At 37.6% G+C, this 14,766-nt stretch overlaps 1 protein-coding gene across 9 annotated transcripts in view; it reads left to right on the top strand.

The window, feature by feature from the left end:
* WNK2 (WNK lysine deficient protein kinase 2) overlaps nucleotides 1–14,766 on the top strand; it is a 2,812,908-nt gene that overhangs the window by 2,266,551 nt on the left and 531,591 nt on the right. For all 9 annotated transcript variants that reach the window (XM_044078134.1, XM_044078133.1, XM_044078139.1 and 6 more), the window contains one exon: nucleotides 1,323–1,537. In XM_044078134.1, coding sequence (XP_043934069.1) covers nucleotides 1,323–1,537 — 215 coding nt within the window. The remainder of the gene's footprint in view (nucleotides 1–1,322; nucleotides 1,538–14,766) is intronic.

Below are 14,766 nucleotides of genomic sequence, written 5' to 3'. Positions count from 1 at the left end.
ACTGACAGATAAATCATTTGTATCCCACATGGAGAAGCATTTGTTTTTTTGTTTTTTTTTTCTGACATTTTTCATTGCTTACCACAGAGCTTTATTTGCTGCATCCATCTTGGGTCCCAGCATCATCCATCCATCCAGCTAAATCTGTAGAGTCAATCCATCTCCTGTAACAACCCCATAAATAGCCAAATCTAGAGAGTTTACAAGTTAGGAAGGGGACAGAACCAATCAGTGACTGGACATGGTCTGCTCACCTCTAATGGGGAAGGAGGGACCAGTTTGCCAGGACTTTCTACTGCATCACATGTATACCAGCATAGAAACTTGCAGGCAATTTAAAGTAACCATTTTGCCTACCACAAGTTATGGGATTTGGGAAAAAACAGGGCATACAAAGAAAACCAATGTACACTCTATACAGACATCATCCCAGCCAAGAATCAGATCAGAGAATCTCTTCTGCTAAGGCAAGAATGCTACTGGCTTGGCCTCTATGCTGCACAAGGTCCAGGTTCAATATTCACCAACACTGAATTCTGTTCCTGTCCATGACTCTTCACCTGATTTTATATGTGATGACATCTGCCAGCATAATTTCCGCAGATACTGCTCCAACACATTTCCTGATTCCGCCTTTTCCCCTTCACCTCTTGCCTTACTCTTACCACCTTTCCTTATATCCTGTTGAGTCCTTCTCTGTAATGCCATCCTGCCTGGCATATTGCTATTTCAGTTGTTGAATTTCCCTCCTCTGACTGTCATCGTGTGTCCCCAGCAATGCTGCCACCATTTTCATCTGTTTATCTGCCCCTTTCTTGCCCTACTCTGATTTCAGTCACTTTGTGTTTGAGTTTCACTCATGGTTTCCCAACTTTCTGCTCTTGTTTTGCATGCTTCTGCTGCTAGACTGATAATAGAGACTGCCCAGTCCCTAGTGATACCTTATATCCCATCTTTCTGTGCACCAATCATTTTCCTGTGCATCCTGTGCACCTAATGTACCCATCAAGTGTTCCACATTCCTTCTCAGTGACATGATTTGCATTTGGAAATCATCTTGTCCCTGTGCAACCGAACTCATTGTGAGCCCATGCAATTGCTTCTTTCCATAATTATCTTAGACATAATGCAGATTACTAACCTGCACAACCCTAGTCCATTCTTAGTTGACTTTGTCAAGTTCTGCCTGCCTTTTTACTTTGTATTTACCAGCAGTGTAGCATAGTTTAGGTCTACCTTCTCTTAACAATAGTTGCCCTTTAGTGCATAAAATTAATGAATCCAACAATGTACTGATGTAACATTTCCTTTTTTTCTCTTAGGCACATGAAGGAAATTTCGGCATTGCAGACTCAGCAGAAGAATGAAATAGAAACTTTATATAAGCGTTTGGGAAGGCCTCTTCCTCCAAGTGTGGGATCACTTTATGCAGCACCGCCATCAGGTCGTCGTCGAAAATCCAGCAAGAACAAGTTAAAATCTGGAAAACCAGTAAATCACCTTGTCCAACAGCTAAAGAGCCAGACACCTGCCACAGGTGGGAAAACATATCACTGCATTCATTCTCATATTTTTGAAAATCCTAAAATGTACTTTCTTCATAGAATTCACTGTTTAATTGTATGTTATTACACTATTAAGAATTTTTTTTATTACCAGCTTACATTTAATGATGCCGTGGTGACACAACAACCTGTGACTTTTTTTCTACATACTCTGTTTATGGTTCCCGGTTATGTAATCTGCTTTATTTTTAATTAATTTATATAATGTCATTAATAGAGTACACTGTTATCTTAACCACTGAATGGCTAAATGAAGGGATTTTTTTAACATTAATCTAAACAGTAATCAAATGGGAATATACAGTGGTTTGATGTCTTATTCAAAGGGCAGCACTTCAGCATTGTGGTATCTCTTTGTATTTCATTATTGGGATCAGTTAAGTTTTCTGCCCCAGGTACCATGTGTATTACTAGAACCCTAACTACCAGATCTTCCAGCTTCAGGAGTCTGCATGTCACTTAGTGAGACATGGAAAATGCAAGTATAGTACAGCTGCGGGTTCCCTATCACTTCATTGAGTATGTGAATATCGAAAGCTTACATCGTCGAATATTCAAGTACTCAAAGTTTGTGAATTTATTTTTCAGTACAGTGAGGATCAGGATTTTTGCCCTTTCCTCACTGTAGTGTGGTCTCAGAGTAGGAATATGTATTTAGCGGAGGATGTGGGGGCGCAGTCCCCCACAATAACTTAGAGTACATGAATATTCAACGATGTAAGCGTTTGATATTTATGTACTTGATGAAGTGATATAGATGCCAGCTGTGGAGGTGCATACCGTAACAAATCAAATTTATTGCATAAAAACTTTCAGTTACTGAGATCACCTACTAAAAGAAGTTAATCATGCAGCTAACAAAAAAGAAAAATGAAAGATTTACAGATACACAAATGTTGTTAGGCATTTTGTTTTTCTCCTCTGTACAGTAAGCCCAGTGGTTCTTCTATCTCCCATTTGTTCCTATGAGATAAGGACATCCTGGACTAGAAGAGAGGCCAATGGCCCATTTGCTGCTGCCCAGGTATCCCAGCTGGCCCATTCATTCCCAGCAGCAAGAATGAAGTAGTAGGGAGCAGATCAGCTTACCCCACCAGAGAGAGGCTAACCATGTTCTGCTGCATGAGGACCAAAGCTCTCATCCATTTAATATATTTTATTTGCAATAATGAAGTATCATTTTTTAACAAGTTATAAGTGCTTGAGTACTCTGAAGTCGTAATAGAGATTATCTACAGTTCATAATTCTTTTTTCCTGATTTTAATGAGTCTCAGCCAACAACTTCATTGCTCACAAAGTACTAGTTTCCCTGTCACACACACACACACACGTGTTTATGTGTATGTAAAATTAAAGTATATGTCTAAGTATAGAGTACAGAACTCTCAGTAAAGCAGTCTGATGGCATTATAACTAGTAAATATGAGGAAAAAATAGGTTGTAGTGATCGAGTGCTCTGGCCTAAAATGGTAAATTCTGTGAAAATCCTGCCCTTTGATTTTCACTACTCAGACAGTCCAAATGTGTGATACTCTGGTGTTTTCAAAGAAAACTGGAAAATCAGTATCCCTCCTTATAAATGAAAAACTTTCAAAGACCATTCCTAAAGGTAGAAATGTTTTTGATTTCACTGATTCCAAAATAGAACCTAGAAATCTAATTTCTTGGAATGAAGTGGTATGAATTTAAATGATATGGAGTTTGGGCTAATGCTAGAAAAGCACTTGAATTTGCAAAACAGTGAAACTTTAGCTGTTGAGAAGACATTCATTACCAGGTAGTCATACAAATGCAGAAATACAAGAATTTATTGCATTTGTAAGTGAATGCAAATCAGTGATAAGTATTTAGTTACCAGAATGTTTTTGCCAGGCCGAAAGGATGTACCAGTGCACTGAAAGCTGAGTTGTTGCAGTGTGAATCAAAGACGTTTCCTACAGCATTTGCATATTCGAATGTAAACGGACATCATACATATCCACAGTTGTCATCCTTGAGTTGTGAGTTTAACAGAACAGGATTTTTTTACAGTATCTTTTTGTCAATATAATGCATTGTTAAAGGATTAATTATCCATTACTGCTGAAATGTGTTTGAGGAATTCTGTTGTATGACTACAGCACATGGCTTGCTAACCATTGGTATGTGGCTCTCCTGATAGCCAATTTCCAAGCAACACTGTTGAATTAATATGAATAATTTAATTATGCTACTTAGAAGTATGCTTTTTGTATGAAAACAAAAGGTGAAGTTATAAGTCACAGTCCTAAGTAGTTTTTGACAGCACTGAATTTGTTGAGTTCCTTGATCTATTTTCAAAGTTGAGAGTGCAGCAGTGTAAGTAAACATTGGCTTAAAAGCTGTCATGCAGTGACACCCTGCTGAATATGGTCACACATATCAGAGTGGTACAGAATGCTTGGGACATTTGTTGGTTGCCTTAAGCATGTATCTTACCCTTGATTAAGACTCATTTCGTATGAAGTGACAAAGGTAACATCAATGGAAAGGATGCTTTGTGGAGGACAAAGATTTTCAACCTTGATTAAGATATGAAGTTTACATTTTGACAGATAAATTTAAAATGTTTGTGTTTTGTATCTGAAGACTGTTTTGAAAAAAAGAGCAAAAGATATGATTTAAAGCTAAAGCACCACATGCTAGGTTAATCTAACAAACGTTTTCATTAAATATACAATATACCACCCCCCTCTTGACCTTAGCAGACCATTCTGGAATTGATGATTTTTCATGGCCAGTTTACATTTAGACATGAGGTTCCCCCAAAAATGGTTTAATAATCCTTGGACTTATAGGGTCCACCTACTGTGGTCAGTCAGACACAGTATCTCTTGTTTTGTTTTTCTAATGATAAAAAAAAAAAAAAAAAAACTAGTGGGTAGAAGAGACTTTATGATAATAAAAGCAGTATGTCTCAGGCAAGAAATATGGCTGAGCTTGCCCCCTAATAAATTATAATTGTCTAGCCTCAATAAGGCCTTACTTGCCCCTTTATACAGTAATAGTGCAGTTGTCCCCTAGTGGTTGGACTACTCCCTTTTATTCTTCAACCATAATCAGATCCTTTATCCTCTAATAACTTTAAGCACAATCGAGAGACAGTTTTTTTGGGAATGTTTTTTTTTGTATTGTAAATAATCTTATTAACATTATGTCTTCAATGCTAGGTGATTCCCACATTTAAAGGCTTTATTATTATTTTTAAATGTAAGCTTGATTTCCACTCATAGACGGATGAGCAATTAAATCTGAGGAAGCTCCAAAATGAATGAACTCACGGTCACCTCTTCCACTTTGTTTTCCCTTGCATTAGGCACTTTAAAGGACCATGTGACATATCTGTTATGGGGTTGCTAAAGGGATGTTCTCAGGCAGCATTTTTACTGGACTTCATTTTTTTTTAAAACTCCCTTTGGCTGCATAAGATACCCCCCCCCCCCCCAAGACACAGACTGCAAAGCTGCTTTTCCCTGGATGTATTTTTACATTTTAGTTTACTAACATTCTTTCGCTAAGGTATGGGTGTATGGCACCGACCATCCTAATAAGGTTGTACTGGGATCTGCATTGTTTTAAACGGCTAGGGTCTTTCCAGCAAATGATATCTGTAAGTCACTTACCCTCAGATTAAAGATCCTTCATAACATGAGTAGTTAGTAGTTAGGCTGCTTGGCAAGTATTTAAATTTCCTTAAATTTTGAAGGTAGACTCCAAAGTAGCTGATCACTCAGATTCCTGTTTAATTTCTTGGATGGTGGTATCATATCCTACATCATATTTAATTAATGCCTATTAAGGCTGTGTAGTAATGACAGGCACCTGGGGTTAGGATTTTCAGGTTGGCAAGGAATGTGTTTTTTTTCTTTGAGTAATGTGTACAACTGATAATGGGCAGCTGGATACATGGGATTTGTAAACTCAGCAAGTATTTGTTTCTCTCTCAGTGAGAGGCTCATCATAGAGATAACAATTCTCTTAAGACAATTTCAATAAATACTTTAAACAAGAAGCAATAAACAGAAAGTAACATCCATCATGGACTGTGCATTTCTTTGTTTAGACTACATTCTGAAGACAATATTTTTTCATTCACTTAATTTTCCTTCAGTTTGAGTACAGTGGTAAAGAAGTGCATGCTAGTTTTTCATATTTACGTTTGTATGCATATATGAATTCATCTTGGCTGATCAATCATCCATTTTGTCAAGTGTTTCATGTATGCAGTTTTCAACACATGCTCGCTTTATTGAGTGCACTGTTGGCCAAGTTGTGGAGACAGCAAATGAAGAAAGGTGGGTTTGATAATGCTAAAACTTTGGATATATCAGAAGTGTCAGCATTAGGGTGCTAAGAGAGTGTGTGTGTGTGTGTGTGCACGCAAGTGTTAGGGTTAGGTAAGGGGATAGATTTTGTGTTTTGTGTGTGGTGCATGTCTAAGCTGTCTTGAGTAGTAGTAGTAGTGTTTTGGAATTTTTTTTTCTAAGGTAAGGTGTAGGGTTAGTATAGGGCAGAGGCAGGGTTAGGGTTAGCATGCATTAGTAAGGTGGTGCAAGGAGGATGAAGCACTAGACATAGACAGACTCAAACAAATCAGTAGCACAAAAAATAGACTATCTGCAGCAATGTGTGGAAATAGCTAGTCTACATATTCATAAAAGTAAAGTAAATAGTGCATAAAGTGAAGCAAACTATTAAAGGCACTTAATACTCAACTATAGTAACTGGCTGAGAAAACATAGCTATTGGAAAAATGTACTACAATTCTGTAAAATGTCACTTGCAGCATACACAAAATTATGCTTTGGAGACAAGTCAGTAGTCTCTGCATCAAAGCTGTCTGTAGCAGCAAGCCAGTTAAAAATTATAACAGAAGTTAATTGTTAACCACCAGTATTGGGTAGCTATTTAAATGATGGATCATTACCACTCATGAGCTAATACAACAGAGTTAAACAATCATTTAACTCTTTACAAGCTTGGCACAGATGGTGTATTATTAACCTCCAGTATTATTTATCTAATAAAAAAGTAAAAAAAAAAAAACACACCTTCCTTACTAGAAACTTCAGTCCACCAGGAAAACTGCAATTAAATGTAAAACACTTGTAGTCCAAAAAAATAGCAGGTAGTTCCAGTGTAAAAAAAATGTTCTTTATTCAACTACAGACGTATAAGCGCTTTCACAGATAACTTCTGCTTCTTCAGACACAAATGAATGAAACTGTCTGCTGTGTAATTTATATACCTTGAACCAACTAATTAAGTCACAATCATCTTAAAGAAACATCCTACATTAAGTAAAAACATTCAATCCTTCACTGTGTAAACATGATTTTAAAAAGTATAATGCATAACAAACACATAAAAAAATGGATAAAGAATACATATATAAAAAATGCACATATAAATAAATGTGCTCAAATATAAACATGTACTGTTAAAAATTTCTAATAATTAATGTAAGTAAGCATGTCATAAAATGACTTAACATTTCATTTATTCAATGGTCTTGCTTTAAGTTTTGGTCTTATGGGTATCCTGTCAGATACCCTTAGAGATCGTATCAAGGAACATGTGTACCAGATACAGAAAAAAAGTGATGTTAGTGCATTATCTAAACATATTAGAGTGAATGACACACACAATTTAACTTTTTTAGTTATAGGTAAAATATATGACAACATCAGAATGGGGGACATTAGGAACAGGACAGAACAGCTTGAGGCAAAATGGATTATAAGACTGAAAGCAGATTCTGGGCATGGGTTAAATGACAGGGTACCCATAAGGTATCTGAAGACGCAGAACTTATCTGTGAAAGTGCTTATACGTCTGTGGTTGAATAAAGAAGAGTTTTTTACACTGGAACTACCTGCCATTTTTTGGACTACAAGTGTTTTACATTTAATTGCAGTTTTCCTGGTGGACTGAAGCCTCTAGTAAGGAAGGTGTGTTTTTTTACATAATATAAAATTAAAAAAATTATATTTAATTGATGGAAAACATATGTCATAAAGTATGTTATAAAGTAGCAGTAGTCATAGTATGCTAAAACATAACACTAGTTATTATATGTTAAAGATTTAAATGTTATATTTATACTAACCAATGTAGTAATTAAATAAAATAAAAATATTAATAAAAAATGTATTTACAGTATATTGTATAATAGTAGTAGTATATTTACAATGAAAAAATAACAGTGTTATTATTGAATAATTGATTAATTAACTTAATGATAAAGTACTTAAAATAATATATTTGGGGTCGAACTGTCCACTAAAAAATCACATATACAATACATATAAATTTATACATGAAATTGTATAGAAATGCATTGGGGTCGAACCGTCCGGGGGCGAATGGTCCTGCTACCTTCAGCAGGTCACTGTTGCAGTATTCCTTACATCTGGGACTCCCCCCTCAAAGCCTTATCGGTCCAGCCAGCCTGTTAAAGCTCATGACCCTTTCCCTGTGAGGCATATAATCTGCCCTAGGCTCACAATCAGCCTGTCAAAGCTCAGCACCCTTTCCTTGTGAGGCATACATCTGCTCTACACTCACAACCAGCCTATCAAAGCTCAGGAACCTTCCCCTGTGAGGCCAACATCTGCCTTAGGCACACATCCAGCCTGTCAAAGCACAGGACCCTTCTCCTTTGAGGCCTACATCTGTCCTAAGCAGACAGCCAGCCTGTCAAAACTCAGGACCCTTCCCAGTGAGGTTTATATCTGCCCTACTCTCACTGGCATGCTCCTCTTATACCACCATGAATCCACACCATCTTCAGAGCTTTATTGCCCTTCTTCAAAGTATAAGCAAAAAATTTACTTCTTAAAGTAATGTGAGAGTACCTGGATATAAAAAAGTTAAAGCAGGATGATTGGGCAGTATAAGAAGTTTTAGGTAGGAGGAAGGAAAATCTTCAGAAAACCACAACCCCAGCCAAGACAAAACAGAAGAGGGTACCCCACACTGAGGCTAGATATACTGCAATAATGATCTATTTGAACATCTACCATTATGGTAAGTTTACCTACACAGTTATCGTATGTTCTTCATTAGCTCACAGTTGTAGTATTCCTTACATCTGGTGAGACTCTGAGAGGTTAGGTGGAGTGAGTGAAGGAAGGGGAACTAACTCCCTACAAGTTTAGCAAGACCATGAAGGACAGCTTTAGCAAATCCATTTCTTGCTCTTGACAGAACATTTAGTTTGTAATGCTTAGTGAAGGTGTGGACAGGAAACCGAGTGGCTGCTTCAAAGATAGTTTTAGAATACACACCTTGCATGAAAGCCATGGAAGTAGCTACTGCTCCATTAGAGTCTACCTTAAGATCTCCTGTTAACTGTTTACAATAATTTGAATAGCAGAAGTGAATTGCATTGCAAATAATTTATAAATGACTTGTTTAGACACTGGCAAGGGCATTTACTTTCATATGAAAGAAGCAAACGGATTTTCTCAGATCTGTTTTTTTCCAGGTAAAATCTGATCTGTCTCTAAGCATCTAAGGAATGAAGAATTCTTTCTACCCTGTTCTAGGGTTTAAAAAAAGGAAGGAATGAAACTGGAGAGACTGATTAAGGAAAAATTTAAAAATAACGTTTGGCATGAATGACTGGTTCAAAGAACTACTCTATCCTTTTGGAAAAAAACAAATTTGGAGGAATTCACAAAGGGCTAGTAACTTGAAAACTAATCTAGCTAATGTTAAAGCCACTAGCAAAGCCACTTTTCAGGCCAAATATTGTATTGGTTCATAGGTGTTTGCTAGGCTAATGAGCACAAGGGCCTTTGTAAGCCTAGCCATGCATCCCAAATCTCTGACACAGTTCTGGTACCCTTGATAAGTGTAAACAGGGGCTTGGGTGGAAAAACATTTACAAGCAGGGGCCTGGGAGATGAACCATTTACAGACTGCCTTGTGTCCATTAGAGGCATAGGTGCCAACACAGGGATGAATTTTCTATCCCCCATCCAGTTGTCCAAGTTGCACTTGAATTGGGTTAAGGAGGAACTCTGCTTCACGTGGATGAGGAGCCTGTTCTAGAGGAAGGGTAGTCTCTGGGATACATACCTGCCAGCAGGTCCTATTTATAACACAGGTTTAAGTCTTTAGAATGGTGCTGTTTGTTTTGCAGATATGCCCAAGATCCATCAGAGTGAGGTCTGACAATTAGCAACTGACTCAAAAAGAGTAAGGGATAGTGTCTATAATATGTGGTTGAAGTTCCAAATAGGAACCACTCTTTTTCTTGGAAGAGTAATATGTGAAACCCTCTTGAGGAACAGTTTGACCTCATTTAGATTTTGATAAAGGTGGATCCGGAGGCAAACAAGCTGCAATGGCTTAAAGATGTACTTTGATGGAAGTGTAAGATAAGCTAGATTTCAGTAGTTTACAAATTTAATGAAGCACTATATCTGCTAAATTAAGGTCATATTATAGATTCTTATGCCAGATGGAAAACCTTTTTACCTTGGATAAACAAGTCTTTCTAGTGTTAACTTTTCAAGCCTCTCTAAACATTTGTAATTGGCCCTGAGAGATCTAGTGGCTGAAAGGAATTAAAATCCTATCATGCATACTGTGGGCTTTCAGGGTCTGTTGATTGGGATGTATTAGAGACTCCGTGTCCTAAGTAAGGAAATGACCATTGGCCAATTCCTTCAGAAGAGAGAAGCAGTGCTGTCTTGGACAAAAATGGTCAACACCAATGTCGTCATACTGCCCCTTTTTATCTTTAGAAATGCTTTGAGAATCAGAGGAAAGGGTGGAAAGGCATATAGAAACTTCCCCTTCCAGGTTACTGGGAAGACTTTCATTTCCATTATTTATTTGCAAGGAATCCTAGAACAAAATATCTGCAGTTGCTTGTTTTATATTGATGCAAACAAGTTTATCTAAGGGACTCCAAAAAACTGACATATGAGTTGAAGGATGACAGTTGGTTAAACTCCACTCAAAGGGGTCTGTCCTGGATCTGCTTAGTCTACCACAGTGTTCTGATGATAGGGAATGTAGACTGCCTGTAAAAAAAAAAAAAATTGTGTTGAGTGGCTATTTAGCAATCGTAAGTAGTCTGCAAAGGGGGGGTAAGATTTTGTACCTAATAACAGTGGTGCTGACTGTCACAACTTTGAGTCCACAATTGGTGCACAGAATTTCAGTCCATGATCAAGGCAATCATCTCAGATTATGGTGTTTTGGGCACACATGCAGGAAAGCAGAATTTAATACTGTGAAGAAGATTTGAGAGAGACAGGTTAGGCAAGAAGAAACAGACATCCTGCAAAGAGAGAGAGAGAGATGCATTACATGAGATAAGACCTATGACAGTCGGGCATAACTCTTGATGAAGGCAGGAAAGTAGCACTGAATCAAGACATGTGGCGATAGTTGACACAGTACCCTGAATCCATGTAAAAAATGGGAAAAAAGGGGGGGGGGGGTTGGTGGTGGTTATAATGCAGAAGACAGAGTACCGGTAGTATAAACTTTTTTTTTTTTACCATATTTGTCTAGATATATACTGTCACCATCATTAAGAAGATAGTTAGGAGTAGGTGCCAATTTAGCTACATTCTCTAATTCAAGAAAAATAACTGCAGGGTCAACAACAAGGTTTTTTATATAGAAATCTGAGAGAGTCCTGAATCCTGTAGAATCGGTCAGGCCTTTTTGGGAGCAAGAGGTTGAGAAATTGAAACAAGGCATCTACTAAGACTGTAAGTTAAGGAGGGTGACAACCGGTTTATGAATATCTAAGTGAATGGGAAAAAAGTATCCCTCTTTGGTATCAGAAATCTCCCTCCTCCCCCACCTGAAAAATTCCTTCATTTTGGAAATTGTTTCATCGAAGGACATTTCTTCAGTTGTGGAGTCACAAGTAAGAGTATCTTCCACATTTGACTTGCATTTTTGAAGTCATAGGAATTTGAGAGACGTAATCCAAATCTCTGTATTCAAAATATCTTTCTCCTCTAAAGAAGTTTCATTATTCCTTTTTGAAGAAGAAGCAAAGTAGTTTGCCATAAACTGTAAGACCTGGATAGCTTTTAACAAAGCCTAAACAATGTTAAACCAATCATCCTGAGAAATCTAATAAACAAGATTTCTGTTGCCTTTGCCATCCATTGTCTGCCTGAGGCACTCCACAACTCTGAATATCTTTCCATACAAGTATCTGTTGTACACCCCCTACACCCTCAGAAATAATAACTCTTTGTTCAAAGGGAGTCAAAAGGCTGATAGGGGAGAAGACTGAAGGATGGTTGGTGGTCATGAATGTGCATTTTTCTTCTGGTCATAACCTCCAAAAGGGGCAGTATTAGGTGAAGCTGACAGATAGCCAGATGACTGCAGAACCATCTCAGTGGGATCCACCATCTGCTACCCTGAAAAAAAGCAGGGGTCCTGTCTGGGTCATCCGCTTCTTTTGGCATCTTGTCCTTGTGCTTCATTTTTGGTAGAAGGGTCGGGTGCCAAAGCAGAAGTTGCAGATGACATAACAGCATTCACCAAGAGATGCTACTTGCTGTTTGATAAATAATTGTCAAAGGTTCTTAGGTGACAAAGATTTTATATCATATTAAGCCTCTAAATGAGACAACTAGAGTGGTAGTTACAGTAAGGAATCTAGCTCCCATAGTTGCACCTTTTTATGAGCTAGACATAAGAGAAAATTTCCACAAAATGTAGAAACTGAAGAAAGAATACCCAACATGGCACTTATCTTCCAGAGCATCACAGGCTGTGACTAACAAAACAGCAAAAAGTTTGCAATACTGAGAGATTTCTGCATATACAAACACTGCAAGAAAGTTCTGAATATGGAGAAGATGCATGATGACCTTCCACATCACTGTTGCAGTATTCTTCACCTAAGAGATCTCCTGCCAAGAAGGGCCAACATCAAGCCAGTATACCAAAGCCTCCTGAATGTATAGGTACCATACAGACACAGATACTCAGAAGTTGTTTACCACCTGTCTGAATGCCATTATCGAACATCAGTCTGGTGCAGCGGTAGCATTGTTGCCTCACAGCAAGAGGTTCTCCTGTTCAATTCTTGGCTGGATTGTGGGGAGTGCCTTCTGTGTGGAGTTTGCATGTCCTCCCCATGGTTGGGTGGGCATTTGAAAGACATGCGTAAATGGGCGTGCCTTCGGTGTTCGTGAAAATCTACTGCCAATCATTAGCGGACTGGAGTTCCACTGTGGCGACCCCTAACTGGGAAAAGCCGAAAGACAAAAAAGCCTGAACAGCCTTCTGTGCTGGTTACTGTAGATCAGGGTGTGTGTATGTACCTTTAAGAAGCACTTCCAAATGTATGCACGTGCATATAAACAGTGAGCATGTGCAGGCAGCAGTGCCATTTCGAGAGAACAGCCAAAGTGTTAAAATGTACGAGTGTGGTAGTCTGTCCGTTTTATAAGTTTATTTAAGTTTGCTACAAAGCCTCATTCCTGATGTGTTTGTGTGTAATAAAGCTTGTTGAACTGAACCCACGAATGTTCGTCTGTTTTATCCTGACCATACAAAATGACATGGTGTCAGAATCGGAATGAAGAGAGTAACTTCTTCAAGTCATGAGGTGCAGAGTTGAAGGTGAAGGCAGATTGAGCTGGTAGAGTAAAACAGAGCTCAGACAAACAAAAAAAGCCAGAAATGAACTTAAGGGAACAAAAAACTGCAGAAATGATTTATTTTGCAAAGACAATGAAACAGTATTTGTAAAGCACAAAAGGCATTATTAGTCAAACGAGTAGCACAAAACGTATTATTAATCAAACAAAAGGCACAAAATGCATTATTAATTAAATGAAATGTTCAAAACTATGATATTTAATAAAACTTGCAGAAATATTTATATGGGGCTCAGAATTACCTTTGGTTTGTATAATGAGCATGTTTAGAGTAAAATGGCACAAGAAAAGTATAATGAGCATGATAAGAGGTTAAAAGGGCATAACGAGTACAATAAAAGGGCAAAATAAGCTTAAAGAGCAAGGTGACCATTTTTTTTAGTAAAAGACTGTTTGGGCGCAAGCTACTATTTTGCATTCACCGAAGCCATTCAAAGCATGACTAGAGTTGTTCGAAGTATCTCAGTGTGTGTGTTTCAGGGGCGGCTCATGCCATCGGACTGCAACCCCCCCCCCCCCAGCAAGAAAAAATAACTTTTTTTTAAATAATTTGCTTATTGTATTTAATTTACTGTCTTTCTTAGCCGGCTGCTTTACTCCGACTGACTCATCTGCGAGTGCGAGCATGAGCACTTAGAGTTCCGGGTTTAAAAAAAAAGTTTTGTTTCTCTTTCTCTAAATAAAATAAGAAATCCACTCCAGCACTATAGTCTGGATTAAAGAATGAAGGCATCAGTGTGATGCCCAGCAGCCTATGCGGTTTGGAATCTAAATGCATTTTAGAACGTCACATGTGGTTTAATTTTAATCGTGTATAATGAATGGAGTAATTGGTGAATAAATTGTGAAAGATTTTTTTTTCTGTTTCTTGTATATCACTGGTAGATCAATAATGTATAAATGACTGTGAAAGATCTTTTTTTTTTCTGTTTCTTATATATCACTAGTATCAATGTGTAAACTATTTCCTTCAAAAGCAGCTTGATAAAATCTTTAAAAACATGTTTTTACAATGTGTGCACAGTGCAATTGCACAAGTGTTAATAGATGAGCTAATTTGTAGTGGACAGTTGGCTAAATGCTACTTTTACACCACGCAAGCTTGTTGCAGTGCAGAAAAATCAAGGTCAGATACTTTATTAGATGAATAAATGCTTCAGTATGAAAGTGTTTAACTTTGATAAAAGCTCTGATTAGCATATTTTATGCAAGAGAAAGAGATAAAATTATAAGATAATATGACACCCTGTAATCAAATCACAGGAAACTGCTCAGGCTGTGACAGTTTCAGCATTTTCATGTTTACAAAGGTGATCACACACACAGGCTCTTTGCCTCTATATGCAGTTTATCATTCTTCTCTCTAAAAAGAACATGTAAAGTGTTTGTCTGTGTAGAGATTTTTGCAGAATATACAGATTTTCATTAAAGATTGAAGTTAGAAAATGACAGATGTTTGAGTTTCAGATTTCATACCTTTCAGAAAGTTCATTCTATTATCTTTCTAAGTTTATAAGAGCAATAT

The sequence above is a fragment of the Protopterus annectens genome, chromosome 7.part0 (assembly GCF_019279795.1).
Source record: "Protopterus annectens isolate FY-2018-M chromosome 7.part0, PAN1.0, whole genome shotgun sequence".
Taxonomy (NCBI): Eukaryota; Metazoa; Chordata; order Ceratodontiformes; family Protopteridae; genus Protopterus; species Protopterus annectens.
This window is presented reverse-complemented; position numbering and strand designations above follow the sequence as displayed.